The sequence below is a fragment of the Amphibalanus amphitrite genome, unplaced genomic scaffold (assembly GCF_019059575.1).
Source record: "Amphibalanus amphitrite isolate SeventyFive unplaced genomic scaffold, NRLGWU_Aamphi_draft 001056F_arrow, whole genome shotgun sequence".
Lineage (NCBI taxonomy): Eukaryota > Metazoa > Arthropoda > Thecostraca > Balanomorpha > Balanidae > Amphibalanus > Amphibalanus amphitrite.
In genome coordinates this window covers 68,447-89,054 of record NW_024882550.1, presented here as the reverse complement: position 1 = coordinate 89,054, position 20,608 = coordinate 68,447, and the positions used below count along the sequence as shown (strand labels likewise).

The window sequence follows — 20,608 nt, the reverse complement described above, 5'->3', positions numbered from 1 at the left end:
AGAACAATGGCCATGGCTGGACATACGGCAAATGAGATGGTGAGGCGAAATGCAGCGAGATGCGGGCGAGATACAGTCATCCCGAGAACGGATTAAAAGATTTGTGAAATAATGGAACAGAGCATTAGCCAGTTTGATTAAGTTATGTGACATATATGTATGTTTGACATAGATGTTTGTCACCAAGTCACATAGCTACAGCAAGAGCAAAATGTTCATATTTGCGAGGTAATAAAGTGCACCACCGAATCATTTTTAAAACTGTGTCATAACTGTCTTTCAGTAACAACAGCATAAATCAAAATAAGAATGCCGTGTCGCAACCAATCGCAATCAATCCTCGTTTGGCCTCCGCCCAGCGGCATGTCTCCGGTACACGTTAAGCCGGAGAGCTACCACGGCTGCGGGGGTGGCAGCTCCTGCAGACCCCTCAGCTCGACCGACAGCTCGCCAGCTCCCACAGCCAGCTCCCAGCTCTGTCAGGAGGAAAGAGCTCGCCACCCCAGCCAAGGCCGGGTTACCTGAGCGCACGGGCGAGGCCGTCCGAAGTCCACCCAACAACGGCCGTCTCAACTAGCTGGCAACCTCGTACCCGTGACACTAGCCTCACTTCACCTATCTCACCTGGGAACGTCATCTCACCTCTCACCGGTCAACTCACCTCACCTAGCCTCTCTCACCTCATACGGTCATCTCACCTTTCTCACCTGGTGCCGCGTCCGGCCGGCGTGCTGTCACCGTATACGTCTTCACGCCCGGCTTACAGCGAGCCGACCGCGCCCAGCCGCACAATCCATTCCAACAGGGCGACATCGCGACTCCCGGGATACTCGCTGCCTCGGGGTAACACAAGTCACGAGGTCTCTCAACAGTCTCTCCTCGAGATCCACTACAGTTTTTACATACAGCTATTACCACTCAGTTCGTTACTTCAGAAGAGCACCGGTCAGACAGGTAGTTCCTGCAGGCTGAGACTGAGACGGCGGGGGACTCTCGATGTCAGTCAGAAATCGTGTCCAGCCTTCCCGGCTCACGTCCGGCTACGAACACCTGAGCACCTCCCCAGCGGGCCGCCGCCGGGCCGTTCCGTGGCCGACTGCCGGCCGCCGCCCCGTCGAGCAAACACTGCCCGCTCCTCGGCCGGACCACGAGCGGCGAGCACGAGCGGCGAGCACGAGCGGCGGGCGACCGCTCCAGACCAGCCGGCCGGGTACGCCCCGTCCGCCGGACCTCACGCGTCGGGCCGACACAGCAGGCACCGCGGCGGCAGGATGGATCACACCTCAGGCGTACGCATAAGCGCGAATGAGGACACGCACAATCCAGCGCACAGCGACACAGATGACAGCCTCAAGCGACTAGCCAGTTATCCGAGAAAGTGACGGGCTCTGCCCGGCTGAATGTACGACCGGCGACTGAGAGAAGACAGAGACAAGCCCAGGGGTCGGCTCGTCAAGCCCACTCCCTCTCGTCACGGAATCGGACTCTGTCACACCGTTCTTCTCAGACGTCGCTCCGCTTTCTAAGCCACTCGTCACGACCGGGGGTAGGCGCGGCGGTCGGCTGGTAGAGACAGTCCCACGGGACTGTGGCCGCAGGTCTCCACGGTCGGTCGGGGGTCGGTCACACACAAACCCACCGCTCCCCGAGCTGCACTGCACTGGCGAGTCAGCCTCAGCGGCGGGCGGGGGCGGGGGCGGGGGCGGCGCGCGCACCTCCGCCCACCTGGCGAGCACGCTGTCGGCTGGCCGAACGGGCGTGTGGGCACTGTGCAGCCCACACTCAGTGGAGAGCTGCCTCTGTGCGGACGGTGACCTTCGCACAGCAAGACCTCCCGCGGCTCCGGGTCGTCCGCGGGTCGACAAACGTCCACGGCTCCACGGTATTCGCGATTGCAGAACTGCATGCAACTCCCAGAACATTCACGGCTATGCAGCTATAGACGGCACCTCAACTGTTCACGGGTCCACAACTGTCCACACATGTGCTACCACCGGCTGACACTAACACTTGTCGACCACAGGGAAGGCTTCACAGTCCCGCAGCGGCCGTCCGACCTGCCGACCGGCCCGGTGACACTGCGCGGCGGGCAGCAGGCGGGTCGGGTCGGCCAGTTGGCACCGCCACGCCGGCCGTCGTAAAGCACCGACCGAGTCCGCCGCCTCACCGCCCGGTCCCACCGTCTCACCGCCCGTCAGTCCTCCGTCCCACCGCCCCGCCGACCTGGTCAGCGCTCCGCGGCGGTTTCACAAACCCTGTTTATTTTTGGTGATAACCGATAGGCGAGCCTAGCCAGCCAACGAGATGCCGCCGCCGCCGGCGCCGCCACAGCCATGGCAGCCGCCGGCCGTAACAACAAATAGACGCTAAATCCGATCCCGACTCGAGGTGTGAAGCTGGCCACAATCTCGCAGAAGTTCCAGGAGCAGCTGACGGGTTCCGGTCGGGAGGCTCAGCGTGCGGACGACCACCCACTTGGCAACAGCTGACCAGCCATGTCTGCTCGAGGTCCCGTCGGCGCGGCAGTGTTGATTCGGCCAATTTGCGCCCATCTGTGCGGTCACTCCCCGGGGGTGAGCAGGGTGGGCCTGAGTGCCCGGTGACCGCTAACGCTAAGTTCCGCCTCTGGCCGACTGTGAGCCTACACAGACAGGCGGGCTCCGTCACAGACGGGATGACCGGCTCGGTGTCTCAGCCCTGACCCTGTCCTGCCAACGGCTATAAATATAGCACCCCGGGACCCATCAGTCTCAGCTGTCGCGCCGCTTCTGACAGACTCAAACAACGCATACCTGTAACACGTCACCACTATAATCCGTCTCTCTCTCTCCCCTCTCTCTCTCTCTCTCTCTCTCTCTCTCTCTCTCTCTCTCTCTCTCTCTCTCTCTCTCTCTCTCTCTCTCTCTCTCTCACACACACTCTCTCTCCTCCCTCTTTCTTCAGATAGCTGACGCATCGCCCGCTCCGGTGCCCCACATCACCTGTCCCATGCCAGTCAGCCCACTCAGCCCTGCCCCTGACCCTGCCACCCCCCCCCCCCTCGTCCGACCCCCTTGTGTCTCTGCCCGTCTCCGTCATCCACGGCGGCTGGTCCGTCCGTCAGAGAAGCTTGTTAGCCTCGTCTGGATGCCGGTCCGAACAGCGGGCTCCCGAATAAACGGCCCCCTCAGCCGTCGACAGACACTAGCCACATAACGCGCCCCAGTGACGGTGGAGCGGCAAAGGCCCGTTTGTTTCAGACACTGGCGAGGGCGCATGGATTGGCATTCTCTGGATGTGTTTTACAAAGCATTACCTAGCATAGATGCGCCGCATATATGAGACATGGATATTAATGAAGTGCCAAAGACGCCCACACACTTCGTCTATGGTCCATTCATGCGGCGACCGTGATAACTATTTGCATCACTTTTAAGGAAACAAGTGGTTCAGAAGGCAGAACTATTGGTATAAGCTGGGGCCATCCCACAATCGGCCAAACAAAGCAGGCGAATGTGTGCAAACTAACGGGACGGGCGAAAGCCGGCAGACGCCGAAAGGCGACATGGTGCCGGTAAGCTCCAAGGAAACACGATACTGGCAATCGAAGTGGGACACACTACACTACACACTACACACTACACGGCGAACAATCGCTTTCACATTACCAAGACTTGTGGAAATAATAAAAAAGATGTAAAAAAGTATTGCAAGATCAAAATGAAAAAAGTATTTCACGGCAATCTCTTTGGAGCAAACGTAGAAAGAAGTAGCTCGACGACAAAAACGTCAGTAACATGTCAGAAGGTGTGTTCACGTCGTGCTCTGCTCTTGGCGCGGGGAGGGAGGCGAAAAGCTCATGCTACTAACAGAAGTAGGCCCAATGTGAACCAACATTCGTAGCTAGGGGCCAAAGAAATCAACGTAAACCCCTCAGCATGATTAACGATACAAGAAACGGGCATCCCTACCTGTTCAACTAGAGAAACACATTAATTCCAACCATCTGTGCAAAATTACCGTCTGGAAATAAGCGATGTGTGATGATGACGCCACAGCAATGCTGTTCCAAAGTGGACAGAGATCAACAGCCAACACCATCCAGCCCACACTGCACAGTGCCTCTGACACACAAAAGGACCTCTGACAAGGGACAATACGAGTCATCCCCCTCCCTCCCCCAGCGGTCCCGCCCGCGGACTGACCTTGTTTGGCCAGTAGCACGTGCCGGTTTCGCTCGATCTCCCGCAGTGTGGTTGATGAACGGTTGTCCACCTGGAGAAAAGAAGAGAAACACTTCAAGCTGGGGACGGCAACGTGCTTGGACGGCAACAGCTTGGAGATTCGGATACATTAGGCGAGTTCTCAAGGACCATTGTTGACTTCGCTGATCGCTGCGCTACTAATGCGCGCTTAAATGAGTGTGTAAGCAGCAAGAATACGGCGTTTCAGGGTTCAGTTCAGCGAGAAGTCCCAAATGTATGCGCTACAAGGCAACAAGACCGATATCCAATGATTGCTATGGCTCATTCGACAGGGAAAGTGACAAATAATAGGCAAGAAACGAGGTATCAAGGCCAAATACTTGTAAAAATAGCATCACTGACTTACGACCCGTTGTATGCTTTCACAATTTCTATATACGGCCGCGAAGCTGACTTGTTCAAAGGACAATTGTTTCAACCTTTCCTTAGTTTCCTGTTCAATGGGTTCACTACGCAACAAGCGATATCCCTTTCACCGACCACAGTACAATTAGCAGCTAATTACGGAGCCAAACAAATTCGCAAGCATTGATAGCAAGTTAGCAAATAAACGAGCAGTTTCATCGTTCATAATTTCTGACGAATGGGCCTCACTCCAATAATGATTTTGTAACCGTATGGGCAACTCCAAGAAAATAAGAAAAGCCACTAATGCACCCACCCATCCCCTAATGATGGCTAATGACGAATGTGCACGCGACTTTGTACTACTATTCTCCTACCTCTCCAAACCACCCCTAAGTGTCCCCGGTCCCGCAACCACCATCGACTCCCCCTGCCCGGGAGTTCCATCAAATAGCCACCCGACGCGACCACACAGCCTACCGGGGGCGTCCCACCCACAAAACACACGTCACGGTCACGGCACGAGCACACGACGAGCAGGGCGGCGCACCGCGCTGTCAGCACTACTGTTTGTCCGTGTTATTAATGGCTGCACCCGCGCCTGCGCAGTCGATTGTAGCCTGTTTGCAGATGATGTCGCGGAGAATAGCTGCTGAGGTTTGGTGAGCTTAGTCCAGCGAGTCGAATCTGGAGATTTTGCCAGTCAAGGCTGGTTCATAGACGGTAATTTAGTTTGTCCCGACCACACGGATGTGGCATTGTGCTACGTAGTCGCTAACCAGGTCCGCAAACCATCCGAGGCTGGGCAGAAAACAAACATTTGACTATCGCTTTGCGTCTTCCGGGTTGTCCGGGGAATTCCAGTTTTATTAAAGACATGGGTATGACATGCATTTGTTTCTCGTTTTTAGCAATGTAAAGTCCAAGAAAATGCGTGTATCACCCTAATCTTCCAGTAGGCATCGTCTCACATCTACTTGACGTATGATAGGTAGACCGCACATCACATGCGCCCGACCTGACATTCAATGTCTTTATGACTCTACAAAAAATAAGTGGAACGCAGTCGCATCTATTCTTTAAGCAAATGACTATTTAAACATTGCTCTAAAAAGTACTATATACGACACCTCTTTCTTATAATTTCAATAAATATAATACTGCTTCTATCTGCTCAACATGCTGCCAAGTGCCAAGGGCAGCAGCACTGGTCAGCTCCGAATCCCCTACCGACACGACACCTCGACTAGAGTTCAGCATTCACCACCCAGATGTCGCACGCCACCATCCTCCCTCTCCCAGAACCACTGCCACCGGTCCGCGTCCACCCGTCGGGGTCTCACCTGCATGGGTGAGCTGGCGGTGACGTTCTGTATCCGCTGCAGGTCGTCCCGCGACTTCCCCAGCATGTGCAGCTGCGCCAGCCGCGACTCGATGTACTCGTTACTGGAGAACTGCGAACATAGGGACGGTGGATTAGGTGGGTGCACAAAGCGGTAGCAGAAAGGTCTGGATCAGTGCGGTTCCCTGCCAGCTTTGGCCAGCGATTTCCTGATTTGACACTCTTCGAAACATTCATCTCCCGAGCCGCCGTCATTTGGGTATATGCGATGCTCTATCATAACAATAATTAACCCAAAGCTGACTACGTGGCGCGGCTCTCCCGGGTTACGAGCATTCGGGTCATTTCGAGTAGCCCTAGCTTTGCCGCTCCGTGCGACTCCGGGCTCTCTCCTTCTCTTCCTTGCTCTCACCTCCTCCTGGTCCGAGTTCTGTTCGGGCTCGTCCAGGCCGGGGTCGTCGGCCGCCTCGTCAACACCGGACTGCGACAGGCTGCTGAGGCGGCGCTGCGTCTTCCGCAGTCGGTCCCGCTCCTGTTGGGGGGACACACCGTCGGCGTCAGGGGACTGAGACGCGGGCAGTGCAGGTGACCAAACGGTCAGGGGACGGAGACACGGGTACTGCAGGTGACCGAACGGTCAGGGAACTGAGACAGGGGTTAGCAGGTGACCAAACGATCAGGGGGCTAAGATGTTAAGCTCTGCTAGCAGAGTGCGGTACCAACGTGGCACATTTGTCTGACAATCTACCTGCGCTGACCAAACGGTCCCTAGTTGAACAGATCTCCTGTAGCAGAGCACGGTACTGACCTGACACATTTGTTTGACGATCTCCCGCCGCTGTCGCTCCATGGCCTCTGTGTCAGACCGGATGGACTCGATCAGCCGGCGCTGCTGCTCCCGGACAGACTCCATCTCAGCACTGGAAAGGAGTAACACACAGCGTTAGGACACACATGTACTGATTTCAGCTTAGAACACTATAGGCAGCTGAGTCAGTTTAACAGACCCTATGAGCAGCACACGAAGTAACGGGAATGACAAACGAAGTAACGGGAATGACAAACTACAAAGTACGCAGTGCGCATCGAGGGTTACTTGAGGAGGGCTAGGCACGACTAAATCGATGATATCGGTTCGCTTTCAAGCCTAAGTGTGGACGGCAAACAAATTAAAATCCCTTTACCAAGGTGGCACACGGAACTTCTGTTCGCATGCTCAGGCTAAGCCTCAATCTTAACCCGGCAGGCGGTGGGCCTCCCAGCCACCTTCCGCGCGGTGGGGGGGGGGGGGGGGCATTTTTTGCCCCCCCCCCGTATCTCCGAAACTACTGGACGGATCCGGAAAATTCAAACGGCGTTCGATAGCCCTGTCAAATTTGTCAAGGGGAAACCAAATTTCATTGACCTCGGGGTCACTGATGACGTCACAGGTCAGGTCAAAGATAAAATGTTTCACCGTTCACGGGGCTTTTAGGAAAAGCGCTATAACACCGAGTAAAACGCATTTTGTCGAAAATCAGCGATAGGGCGTCAGTTGTCTAGTACATATGTTGCTATTAGAGGTCACTGGTCATAACAGGTCAGGTCACAGGTCAGGTCACCAGAGGTCACCAAGGGTCACCACATGAACCCAACTTTACTAAGGTTGTGCGATGCATGTTTTATGGCCAGTTTTTCATTTCCAACGTTGGTTATAAGACCATCAGGTACGGTTTAGGTCACTTTCTGGTGGAGGTTAGGTCAAAAAAAGGTCAAATTTTAAGTTGATATTGTTGCATAAAATGGGTATTGATTCGATGCAGCTCGTCACGGGGAGTCTAATGGTGGTCTTTGTTTTGCGCTACGATGTCTAGAATTGCTAAAAAATTGAGTTTGAAAATTGGACGTCATCAATTTTGAACAGTTTTTTCGCTATAACTTGGCCAAAAAAAGGTATCGATCTCAAATTTGGTATGTAGATAGAAAGCGGTAGGGACTATCACATATCCTCCGGTTTTTTCGAAATTCAAAAAACTTTTGGATTTTTCGGCTATTATATTCAAAAAAGCTATTTTTGATTTTTGGGGGTCAAAATCCAAAAATTTCAAAAATCCGAGATAGCAGTTTTGAAGCCCTCCAAATTCTACACCTTTTATGTCTGAAAGATTTTCTGTATTTCTAAAGCTGGTAGGCCTGACAGCTCTTCTCGCGAAACCTTTTTTTGGGTCGAAAATGGCAGAAATGACGTCACTCTGACGTCATTAGCGTTCAACCTATCATAGCCTTTGGAAAATTTTTGGTCACAATGTGCAATAGCTGTTCACGGGAGGGTACCGAAAGTTTGGTGACGATCGGCGCAGCGGTTCTCGAGATATATCGAGAAAAAAAACTAAGGGGGGGGGGCAAAAATGCCCCCCCCCCCACCGCCTGGAAGGTTATGTCTGAAGTCATTTGACCCACACTGCACCTATCAGCTCCCAAAACAATGAGCTCTATGATCTCGATCTTCACTATGGCATGCAAAATTCATAAAGCGCAAGAAATGCCACTAGGCGATCCAGCTAACACATTTTGAGAGAAATTACTTAACCGCCAAGGCACATATCAGGGCGACAGGGAACAAATGACACGCGGACATCCACCCATGCTAAGCTCGGTGCCAGTGCCTTGGCCATGGGCGTCGCAGCGTCAGGGTCTTTTCAGGAGCGGGGGCGTGACAGACAACAAATGAGAGCGCCACAGAGACAGACGGGGCCCAGCTGCAGCGCCGTCGCCCTGTCTGGCCGTGATCCAGGCCCCCAGCCGACCGGGCCCGGCGGCGCGCCCCGGCTCATCACCGGCCCGTCATTCATACAGCCACCTCGTCACGTCGACTCGCGTCACATATGTCAGTCTCGCGTCACATCTGTCACGTCACGTCAAGTGACAGCGTGTCACGCCGCTGGCAGCCCGACACCACATCGTTCATCGCTCTCGCTCGGCCGGTCGCCGCGCCTAATTAACCTCTCCACTCGGTGTCGGCGTCCACCGTCCGTTGGGCAGCGATGGGCCACATCACAGTCACCTCGGCTCCCCAGCCCCGCCGTGACCCTGGCCCCAGGTTCCGTTTGCTGTTGTTGGCCGTGTGGGGTACACTGCCGACAGCCAGGGGCGTCTCGAGGTGCCGCCGGCTGAGATAGGGCGAGGTAAACACCGTCCCCGGCGCGGCTCAGACGGCCACTGCTGACGTCATCGTGACGTCAGCTGGGAGACGGCCAATGACAGGCCGAGCTGGGCGGGGATAGGCGATGGCGAGGATGGTTAGTAATTACAGAGATTATTCGGTTTGAAGATGAAACGGCTATGTTTTTGTCTGTGAGCAATATGATAGCAAACATGGTGGAAGCTCTAGCGACCCTTGCAGCTAGTGGGGCCTCCCGTTCCCCAGTTGTAGCTCGATGCGACCCGTACCGTGTGTTGGCGATCCGCCGCTCCAGCTGGTGGATGACCCGCAACGACTCCTCCTTCTCTGTCTCCCAGCCGACCTGATCCTCCATGTGGTGGAACTCCTGGTCCTCGTGCGCCTGCAGAAAGTGAACAGCGCTAGATCAGACAAGCCAGACTAGTAAATACGGGTATAGCATATGAAGCTCACACCTGGCTGACCTGGCGGGTAAACGTGGGCGAAGTGCGCAGCTGTCACATGTAGACGAAGCGAAGTAGTTATGTCATATGACACCTCGTAACTGTCCGTCCGATCGTCCGTCTCAGGCCGGGTGCAAATATTTTGGAGGGTGCGTCAGATGTTTCAGCCATTGCTATCACGCCCGGGCGGCGGATCAAAGCGAGACAGCTGACTGAAACTACTCCGTAGTCGCTGTTTCAATAAGCATTCCTCCCGACGATGAAATCGCTCCGATAAACATCACAAACTGAACTGAAAGGTTTCGAAGTCTTCTGTTCTCTTTCTTTTTGTGAGCAGCTGAGAGTCAAACACTCATATGTTACATAGTAAAACAGCAACAACATTAACAATAACATTTATGGGCTTGGTAAGGCACCGCCATGGCACAGCATATTTCAGGGAAACATATCTCAACGCCACTCGTATACACACGACTCACGAGCGTCTGATCACCATACGGCCTATCCACTAAGCGCCGGTAAGCGTCGTTGCCCAACAGACAAAGTGTAGGCGAATAAGCGTCGTTAATGTTATCCGTACCTTCCGTTCCTGCTCAACGAGTTCATGTTGGTATTTGAGCTTCTCGAGCAGCTCGGTCTCCTCGTCGGTGGTGCCGCGGAACTTTTCACTGAGTAGCTCCAGCCGCTCCAGCTCGGCCTCGGCAGCCACAATCCGCGCCGCCAGCTGCGTGGAGAGAGGGATCACGGCGTCACAAGAGGTCACATTAAGGTCAAGATAGGATCATAGATGAGGGGTCGTCGGTTGGCTAAAGCAACGGGGTCACAAAAAACAAAGTCGCACAGAGGCTACGAGTGTAAAACATGAGTCACTTGTCCACGTAGGTCGAAAAGGGCAATTGGTCATTACAGAGGTCAGGCAAAGGTAAACGTCAGCCTCGAGACAAACACAGCCGTTCGAAGACATGGGACAGCTGTGGTGCCAACCAAATGACAGTGAGCAGCCGGATTGCGACTAAACTGGACGACGTCTAATATTTCAGCTGATAAACGGAGATAATTGTTGTATGTATAGTAACACTGAATTTGCCAGAGCCACTATCGTTTTAGTATCACCGGCCAAAAATATGTATTGGAGATGTCATGATGCAAGAGCCGGAAAGCAGATCTCGGTTGCGTAGTATTTCCACACCACTCTCGCTTCCTGCTGAGCCACCTACCAGGGCTTGATACGGGTAGCGAGACACCGACCCTACGCTGACACGTCGACAGACAGTTAAGTTGTTTGCTTTCAAAATCTCGCGGAGCCCGACACACGATAAAACGGCTTATATCTACCGCTCCGCATGTTCGGGATGTTGAAAAAGGTGTTGAGGTGTCAGCGGATTTCTCAATATCCTCTTCCCACTACTCTCATTCCATACACCCAAAATAGCAGGCGCCAATAGTTAGTTGGCTGATCTTGAGTGTAGCAGGGATATTGGATTATTCGTCGCACTGAAGCTGTGCCCTTATAGCCATGAGCTGAGCCTGAAGCGTAATGTTTGGCAGCTGCTGAACCACACCCATTAGCAGACACCCGGCGCAGTGTGAACAGACCAACCAGACCGGCTGACTGACAGGATCGGCACCGCACCCACCGAGCCATGCAACAACACCAGACGGAACAGACGACGTGGATTCGCCAGCCCACCACCGGGCCTGGGCTGCGTCTCAGTGAGGTATCGCCGGCCATATTTACAACCATGGCGCCGGTCCAGAGGACAGCTCCTGTCCAATCAATGACAAACAGTCTGCAGTTCGGGGACTGCGACACTGCCCGCGCCAGGGCACTGTCCACCCGCCCACACGGACTCGGCCAGGGGCCCGGCGCCTCAGACGGCACGGCTACAACCGGCGTGGGACGCCACAGGTGGCTGCCGCTGAGAGCTGGCCGGTCCGTCAGAGGCGGAGAAAAGGAGTCGGACCGAAGGGCAAACGCGAACACGAAAAAATACTCGTAGAATGCTAACAAAGTTCACGTGCCTCGATACAGATGATTCATTCATTCAACGAAATTACATCAGCACAAATTGCCAGCAGTAACTCAAACGAAAAAAAAATCATCAGACTTATCCTTCTCATGAAATCTAGCCACCACTCATGACATTCTCGACCACAAATCGTCCAGCTTTACGAATACACAACACACATAAATTGCATGTCCAGGAAAACCACAACTCCCGTCAGTCACCACCACTCCCGGTTCTAGCTCGTCACCAACCCCCCAACGCTGACCGACAGCACCGTTACCTGCTCCACCTGGCTGGCGAGCGACCCCACCATGGCTGCCCTATCCGCCCCCGTCCGCACTCTGCCGTTGGACCGCGCACAGCACTGCCTCGAGGCGTCACTGGTCTGACCGGAACTGACGGCGCGGCCCGACAGCGGCGGCGGCGGCGGCGGCCCGTGTGACCGGTCGGAGCCAGCGGCACACCAAGGTCACTCAGCCGCCGGCGCCGCTGACGCCCGGACCCCCAGCTCTGTCGGCACGGCCGGCCCGCGGGTGGCGCGGAGGCCGGCACCGATCGATCGTCTGTGATGCGGGCCCGCAGGGCCACGGGCGGAGGTAAGGGGGTCAGGGCAGACCGCCAGCTGCGGGTGCCACCCCGGGGGGGGGGGGGGGGAGGGCGGAAACACGCCGCCGCTCACCACTCCAACGCTCACCTTAATGCGTGACATGACAGTCACTAGCCAGGGACGGCCGCGAGCGCTTGTCAAATAGCCGGAACCACGAGCAAGCGGGACGGTCAAACAGAAAAGGTGTAATCAACAGGACGGTGAAATAACATCCTGGTCCACAGCACTGAGCTGCCCAACGAATAGTTCACTGCACGAGTTCCTGGGGGAGACTGGCGGCCGGCAGCCCAGAGAATCCCTATCGCTTCCCACTTCCTGACCACGACCCGCATCCCCGTCCGCCGCCGTGAAATACCACCAACGCCAGATTTCGCAGAAAAGTGAGAGATGTTTCGCAATGAGCGTTGCTTGGATGAAAAAGAAACGTAATGTAGGTACTGGAAACACCAAAAGTTAAATGAGGAGAAACAACAAGCCAAAATAACCATCATTATTAAACGAAATTCGAAACGCATTTTTCCGTTCCCTAGCTAATCGGATATTTCCGTTTAGGCTGAATGACTCATGTAAACGGGGTAATTAACTCAAACTGGACAATTTATTGCTAAACGAAACGACGCATGTTGCGGTCTCGCTTTTCCCTTAAATTCCGCGTTGTTCTTCCCAAAAACATCCCACACCAGTGGCACCAGCTACCGTTCCCATTTTAGCGGACCGTTCACGGCCGTCCCAGCAGACAGGTTCAGTGCACGAGTTTACTCACTCTTGGCGCTTGGAGGGGAGCCAACAGCGAAAGAGCCGCCTGCGACACCCGACCCCGCGCCGCCACAACTCCGTGTGCCCGCAGTTTGAACAGAGAACGGCAGGGGCACGCGGCATCGGAGCGATAGCAGTTATTGGCCGTCATTGGAGCAGATTGTTTCTGCTCATAGACGCGATACTAACACACCAACGCTCAGCGATGCCCTGCTTCAGTTCAGCTGATGGGCTGACCTGAGCTCTGGCGTACGAGTGGATTAGCTCTTCGACGTATGCGGTACGCATGTATACGCTAAGCTCGATTATGACTCAGAGTGGGGTTCAGTATGAGTTTGAGCAGATGCAGCTCTTTACTAAAACAACAGAGACGCCTCTGCTGCATTTGCGACCTCAGATTGCTCTTACAAGTGCCAGCTTTTACCATAAGCATCTCTGTGTTACGGTGACACTTAGCTATCTCCTTCCGTTTGGTACCATTATTTTCAAGTTTTTTTTTCCAGTGCTTATTTATCTCTTGATCAGCCTTATTCGTTCAGCATTTCGGCAAAAGTTTCCAAGCGTTGTCGTCAGATGTCGCCAGGTTCCTCCCGCACAGACACACCGCGCCTTGGCGCCACCTATGTATAAGTTACTGGGAACAGTGGATGAAACCCCCTAAAAGCGGCTTCACCAGCGCTTCAGCAGCACCCACTCACGGTCGACCATCTCAACACAGTCCCTGCCTACATCATAATCTGCCCAATGTCATCCACCCCAAATGCATACCACACCAATTCTATCACGTCAGATAAGGTCACCCAACCCGCCCCGGGCAGTGGTGCCGTCTAAAGTATCACCCGCCCCGCGTTGTGCCCACCTGATCAGCCTCCTGGGTCTGAGTACCACTCTAAACCCACCCCACGCGTACCCACCTGATCGGCCTCCTGAGTCTGCCGGCGCCGCGTCTGCTCGCGGCCCTCAATGAGCCTCCTCCCGCTCCCCTCCTGTCCCAGGCCCCTCGCTGTACCCACCTGATCGGCCTCCTGAGTCTGCCGGCGCCGTGTCTGCTCGCGGCCCTCGGTCCGACTGGCCAGCGTCTCTCTGAGATCAGTCACCTCCTGCTCCAGGCGAGCCACCGTCTCCTGGTGGGTCTCCACCTCCCCCTCCAGCAGGGCGTGCTCCATCTCCAGCTGCGGGGTCAGGTCACACGTCAGAGGTCAGCGGGGTCGTCACGGGTCAGAGGTCAACAAAGCGTGCTCCATCTCCATCTCCAGCTACCGGGGTCAGCGGGGTCAAACCAGGTCAGAGGTCATCAGGGTCGCATCGAGTCAGAGTGGACACTGGCCTCGGTTCATCGGGAGGGAAGATTAAACTGACGGTTAAAAATATGCGAATGAATATGGAAAAGTATACCCGAGCTTCAGTGATTAATATGCACTATACTGTAGTCATAATGCAGCATACATAATTCAGCGATGTTAGCCTAACATTGACGTTATTCGTAGTAAAACCTATCGTGCCGCGTAAAGCGCACAAATACGTGTGTAGGAATACACGTAGGGCCACGTTTTTTTTAAATGAATGGTGTGCCATAAAACACAAGTAATCTTGATAATACACGGGATATGGGTGTCGTTTTAAACATCCAGCAAGAAACTAACACTATGACAGTCACCTCATTCTGCCGTCGGGAGGAAAAAAGCCGTATCTGGGGCACTTTTTCGAATTGAAAATTGTTCAGGAGAGGCAAAAACGCGTTTTTTGTTATAAAATTCGTTAACTTTGCTCAATAACGAAACAAAACATACTGCAGTGATCGGAAAGAAATTTTACATCCAATGAAAGTGGTTATAAAAGGGAAATTATTTTAACCTAAAAACAAAAGGCGAAAAACTTTTTTGCTTCCAATTCAACCCCGAGTTTGCGGAATCTTTCTTTCACGAAAAAAGCCGTATCGTGGAAGAAAGCCGCATCGTACGCGACACCTGAGCAATACTGTCATGCAAAAAGCCGTATGTCTGATACATTGGTTAACCGATCGGGAATAAAGCCGTATCGCCATTTTTGTTTAATCATATTGTCGTCAAAAAGCAGCATCATCGGTGCATTTGTATTGACAGCGTATTGGTTCATAAAAGTACTAAATCAGTTCCGCTACTGGTTCCGTTCCACTGCTTCAGCTCTTAAGTATCTAACTTACTATTCCAACAGAATCCGTCTGTCTGTGAGTGTGTGAGTGTGTGTGTCCGCACATCGTGTAGTGGGTTCAATTTAGCCGGCCTACAGGGCAGACGGTATATCGTAGGGGGTTGAAATTTGCACACCTTCTAGGTGACAGAGCGGGTCAGCGCCTTTTCTAGGTTTCCACTCGCTGGGGTGCACGGTTCGCACGTGGCGCGCGCTGGAAGAACGTCAATGAAATTTTGATCGGTTCGTAGATCTTCACTGAGAGCCGGGGTCGACAAACTTACTGAGCTAAATGCATGCCGATCGGTGGCGGGTGCCTCGCATTGGCGGATGGGCAAGTTTTTAATTTGAATAAATAGTGGCGAGAGATTGTGTTGATTTTCGTTCAATGGAAACAGTTTGTGATACGAGTATACAAATGCACCGCATTTGCCGCAAGGCGTCACATTGGTCACAACGCGCCATTTTTGCCGCAAATCGCACAGTTTTGTCAAATATCACTGGCGGTCCCAGGGGGGGGGCCACGGGGGCCATGGCCCCCCCTTTGGTGCTGAAAGGTGGGGCCATACTATCTTTTGGCCCCACCTTTCAGATCGAACAAAAGTCCTAAAAAAGCTTTTCGTATGTTTCATTTTCTTTCTTGCGCCATCAAAGGACGTAAATTTCACTCATGAGTGGGCTCAGTTTCGCATTCTGTCAATTTGGCGGTCAGCGTCGCTGGCACCGGTTCACGAGTATGGCCGGATCTTATACGGAATATCAGCGTGGGTTTACTTGAGGCTCTCGTAGGCCCAGCAATGGCTGGAATGAGACCCGCTTCGGCAGTGGTGGGTGGGCCCTGCTAAAGGAGATTGGCTTAAGACACTAAAGTAAGACCTCATGGGTTGGTGCTGTGCACCTCAGAAGCCCGGTGGTGACGCCGTATGCCGGCTTGGTTTCTTAAGGATTAGCGTGGGAACTCCGGGGCCTGCATAGAGTTTGCATGAGCTAGTATGTAATCTCAGGGGCATGTGTGTAACGTGTACACAGTGGCGGTCGCCGGGGGGGGGGGCATCAGGGCCATGCCCCCCCAAAGGTCAATAAAGGGGGCCATCATATCATTTCCCCCCCTCAAACAACCAATGGGCCCCATATAGGTGTATGGGGCCCTCGATCGTCACGAGGCTCAAAAAACCCACGCCCAGCTATTAATATAGCTCCCACACCGGTCTTTGAGCGCCCTACACTGACCTCTGAGGGAACTTCAGTGGCGGTCAAGCGCCCACGTTGACCGCTAAGAGCCTAAATCAACCTCTGAGACCCCACATCTGGCCTATGAGGGCCCCTAACCGGCCTCAGGGGTCCCATCCGGCGTCTGAGGGTCTCACACCGGTCTCTGGTGGCCTTATTTCTGTCTGTGGTGTCCCAAGACGAATCTTTAGGTGCCAATGAGGGCCCCGCACTGGCTGCTGAAGACCCGATGCCGGCCTCTAAGGGCCTGCATTGGCCTCTGAGGAGGGCCCATCTTGGCCTTTGAGGGCCCTCTGCTGGCCTCTGGGGGTCCAACGACGGCTCATGCCGGTCTTTTAGGGCCCCACGCTGACCTCTGAGGGCCCATATTGGCTCTGTAATGACCCACATTAGCCTCTGAGAGCCCAACTCGGTCACTGATTGTCTCAAACTACTGGCCTTTGTAGTTTGCAGGCCCTGTACTGGTCTCTGAGGGCCCTAAACTGGCCTCTACGTGAAAACATACATGGGTGGGTTTCTGAAGATCAGAGGGCTCACGCAGTCTCCGGCACAGCCTTACGTTGGTCCTGATCGAGATTACTTTACGTCCTGATGGTCCCGCGCAGATTCCCTCATATTTCGACGTCGGGACCCCATGAGCCGGTGTGGGTCCTGGGGCTGGCAGAGACTGATGAATTCCTTAGGGCTCAGGGCCAGTCTTTTTAGCAGTAAGACTAGGCAGGTTGAGTGAGCCCCAATAGAGCCGTTGCGAAGCCCCGCAGGAGTCGCGCGCGGGCCTCAGATGCCAATTTTGAAAGCTCGGAACCTGTGGGGGGTCTCCACTCTCCAGAGGTCGGTGTACCTACTCTCTCCCGCCGCCACACAACTAGATATGTTATGTTACCCATATGGGTAAATGCCATAGTCTGAAAATGCTCTCTGGGTTTCACATGCTTGTTCAAAGCAAGAGGTATCTGTACTTTTCCGAATTGTTTTATAGTGGTAAGGTCATGAATCCGCGTGCCTGACATTCCAGCATACCTATGCTACACCGATCCGTCGTCATGGTGCAGTGGGCCGACCGGTGGAAGCACCGTGGGACGGGAAATGGAACTGGTGATTTTGTCTTAAATTGAGCTTAAAGATTTCACGCAAGAATCAGATGGATGAAGCATAAGTAATGCCAACTGCGCGGCACCTCGTGGACGTAAAAAATTAGCCGATCACCCCCCCCCCCTCCCGGTGACGGATAAATGTTATGTCCCGCGAGTGTGACTTTGGCCCCCCCTTTTGCTAGCGGCTGCGACCGCCAGTGTCAAATATAGTCCGATATGGGTGCAATTTGGTGCCAGGATGCATGCTCAATCGCCGGGTGAAAATGCGCCGCGTTTGCCGCAATGCGCCACATTTGTCACAATGCGCCATTTCCGACAAAATCGATTAGGGGTAATGCAATGGCACGAATAGGAGCAGGGCTGGGAACACTTTAAGCCTGATATTTTAGTACTGATTGGATCAAATTATTCTGTGACCTGACATGACCCAGCGGTGTTGGTAGGGGTAGGGGATAGGGGTGGTAGTAGTGGTAGGGGTAGGTAGTGGTAGTGGTAGGGGTAGGGGTAGGGGTAGGGGTAGGGGTAGTGGTAGGGGTAGTGGTAGATGTAGTGGTAGTGGTAGGGGTAGTAGTAGGGGTAGTGGTAGGGGTAGTGGTAGGGGTAGGAGTATGGATAGTAGTAGTGGTAGGGGTAGGGGTAGGGGTAGATGTAGTGGTAGGGGTAGGGGTAGGGGAAGTGGTAGTGGTAGGGGTAGTGGTAGGGGTAGTGGTAGGGGTAGTGGTAGGGGTAGCGGTAGGGGTAGGGGTAGGGGTAGGGGTAGGGGTAGTGGTAGGGGTAGTGGTAGGGGTAGTGGTAGGGGTAGTGGTAGGGGTAGTGGTAGGGGTAGTGGTAGTGGTAGGGGTAGGGGTAGTGGTGGAGGCAAAAGCAGAACAGTGGCCCGGGCTGATCCCAGCTGGACGAGAGGTGACCTATGTGACCTGGCCTGACCCAAAGTGACCGGGGCTGACCCCTTTGACCCGTATTGACCCCGTATCACCCAAATTTCATCCAACAACGCCCTCAGAACAGTTCTTTTTTAAATTCTCTTCACATTTCCGTCCATATCTATGCTTCTAGACAACACATCGACATGAATCAAACACCATTCGAAAGCAAATTGGCTGGTGCCGCAATTTTTTTTCCTACCACGCAGCAAAGCAAGTGGCGCAGCCGCTTGTCTAACTTACTATTCAAACAGAATCCGTCTGTCTGTTTGTCTGTTTGTTTGTGTGTCCGCACATCGTGTAGTGGGTTCAATTTGTTACGGCTACAGGGCAGACGGTACGACGTAGGGGGCTGAAATTTGCACACCTTATAGGTGACAGAACGGGTCAGCGCCTTTTCTAGGTTCCGACTCGCTGGGGTGCACGGTTCGCGCGTGGGGCACGCTGGAAGGACGCCAATGAAATTTTGATCGTTTCGTAGATCTTCATTGAGAGCCGGGGTCGACAAACTTTGTGAGCTAAATGCATGCCGATCGGTGGCGGGTGCCTCGCATTGGCGGATGGGCAGGTTTTTAATTTGAATAAAAAGTGGCGAGAGAATGTGTTGATTTTCGTTCAATGGGAAGAGTTTGTGATACAAGTATAAAAACGCACCGCGTTTGCCGCAATGCGTCACATTGGTCACAAGGCGTCATTTTTGCCGCAAATTGCACAACTTTATCTAATATGCTGCAATAAGGGTACAACTTGGTGCCAGGATGCATGCTCAACCAACAGGTACAGATGCGCCGCGTTTGCCGGAATGCGCAACAATTATCTCAGGGCGTCATTTTTGCCGCAAATCGCACAGTTTTGTCAAATATGGTCCGATATGGGTGTAATTTGGTGCAAAGATGCATGCTCAATCACCGGGTGAATATGCACCGCGTTTGCCGTAACACGCCACATTTGTCACAAAGCGCTATTCCCGACAAAATCGATTAAGGGTAATGGAATGGAACGAATAGGAGCGGTGCTAGAAGATCTTTTAAATTCTGATTTTTTAAAAACATTTATTGGATCCAATTAGTATGTGACCTGACATGACCCAGTGGTAGGTAGTGGTAGTGGTAGGGGTAGTAGTAGTGCTAGTGTAGGGGGCCTCTCTCCTCATTCGCCCTGGGCTCTTTTTGGAGTTGCCCTGGTAGCAGGTCGGCTCTGTGCGGACTTTGGTCTCTGCCGTCCGCCATCGGTGAGGAGTGCATTTAGCGAGGCCATTTGAGGCAAGTCAGTCTTTGGCGAACACACAGGCACTGCATCATTGGGTTTCACCACAACAGAGGGGGGACAGTTACGCGTTTGTTCTGGGTCCCTCGGGTATGGTCCATCCCTGAGGATAATAGAAGGGTGCTAGGTGGTCGAACTGGTTAACCTAAGCGCAATTGCTCTCGCAGACACTCATCCAGTCACACACTTTCACTCATCTGACTCAAACTTGTCCGTATTACCAAACTGCGACGTCTCGCTTCCCTCCCCCTTTTCCTATCCCTGCAGTCGATCCCACGTCCTAAATTACCTCGGCTCTGGAGTACCCTTGGAACCTTTGAACTTCTACTCTGCCTATCGGAGTTAATCGAAACGCATCAATTAATTCTACACGTTCCGCCTAATGGGCCCTTTCTACTCATCGATGGTCTACATTTGGGATCACAAAGCACGTCTTACTACGTATTATCTCGCGTCTTACTGCATCTCCCGACGACTTACGGCGTATAACTCGCGTCTTACAGCGTCCTTGCCCTATAACGACTAAGTGACGACTTACAGCGTATAATTCGCGTCTTACGGTATCGTCCCCCGATAACCGGCGTATAATCGCGACTTACGGTATCTCTATCCGATCACCTGCGGTTATTCGCGTCTTACCGCGTCCTTGCCCTATGATGACGACGTGACGACTTACAGCGTATATTTCGCGCCTTATTACGGCTGGCACCGCTTTATTGCGTATTCGCGACTTACGGCGCGTACCGTCCTGGAACCGGGACTAGCGTCTTACGGCGTAACTTTCCGAGGCACCTCGTATTAAACTGCCGTCGCAGCCTACCTAAATAAACAAATGCACAATGTCCCCCAAATTACCCGACTCACCGCGATGTGGATCCGTTTATCGACTAACTGCGGTCACTGGGTTACCATTGTATCGCATATAACGTTCTCTGCCGCTCTGCCGATGGCATCCGCCCTGCCAGTGATGGATACGTCCGAGCTTGACGCAGGCCCTTCCTATATTTAAATTTTACCCGA

General features: G+C 53.5%; 1 protein-coding gene across 3 annotated transcripts in view; it reads right to left on the bottom strand.

Annotated features, from left to right (window-relative positions):
- Window positions 1-20,608, bottom strand: part of LOC122369620 (pleckstrin homology-like domain family B member 1) — a 76,884-nt gene that overhangs the window by 6,911 nt on the left and 49,365 nt on the right. For all 3 annotated transcript variants that reach the window (XM_043344503.1, XM_043344504.1, XM_043344505.1), the window contains 7 exons: window positions 13,920-14,078; window positions 10,115-10,258; window positions 9,361-9,473; window positions 6,740-6,851; window positions 6,344-6,463; window positions 5,933-6,043; window positions 4,185-4,254 (listed from right to left, as the gene is read on the bottom strand). In XM_043344503.1, the coding sequence (XP_043200438.1) occupies window positions 4,185-4,254; window positions 5,933-6,043; window positions 6,344-6,463; window positions 6,740-6,851; window positions 9,361-9,473; window positions 10,115-10,258; window positions 13,920-14,078 (829 nt within the window). The remainder of the gene's footprint in view (window positions 1-4,184; window positions 4,255-5,932; window positions 6,044-6,343; window positions 6,464-6,739; window positions 6,852-9,360; window positions 9,474-10,114; window positions 10,259-13,919; window positions 14,079-20,608) is intronic.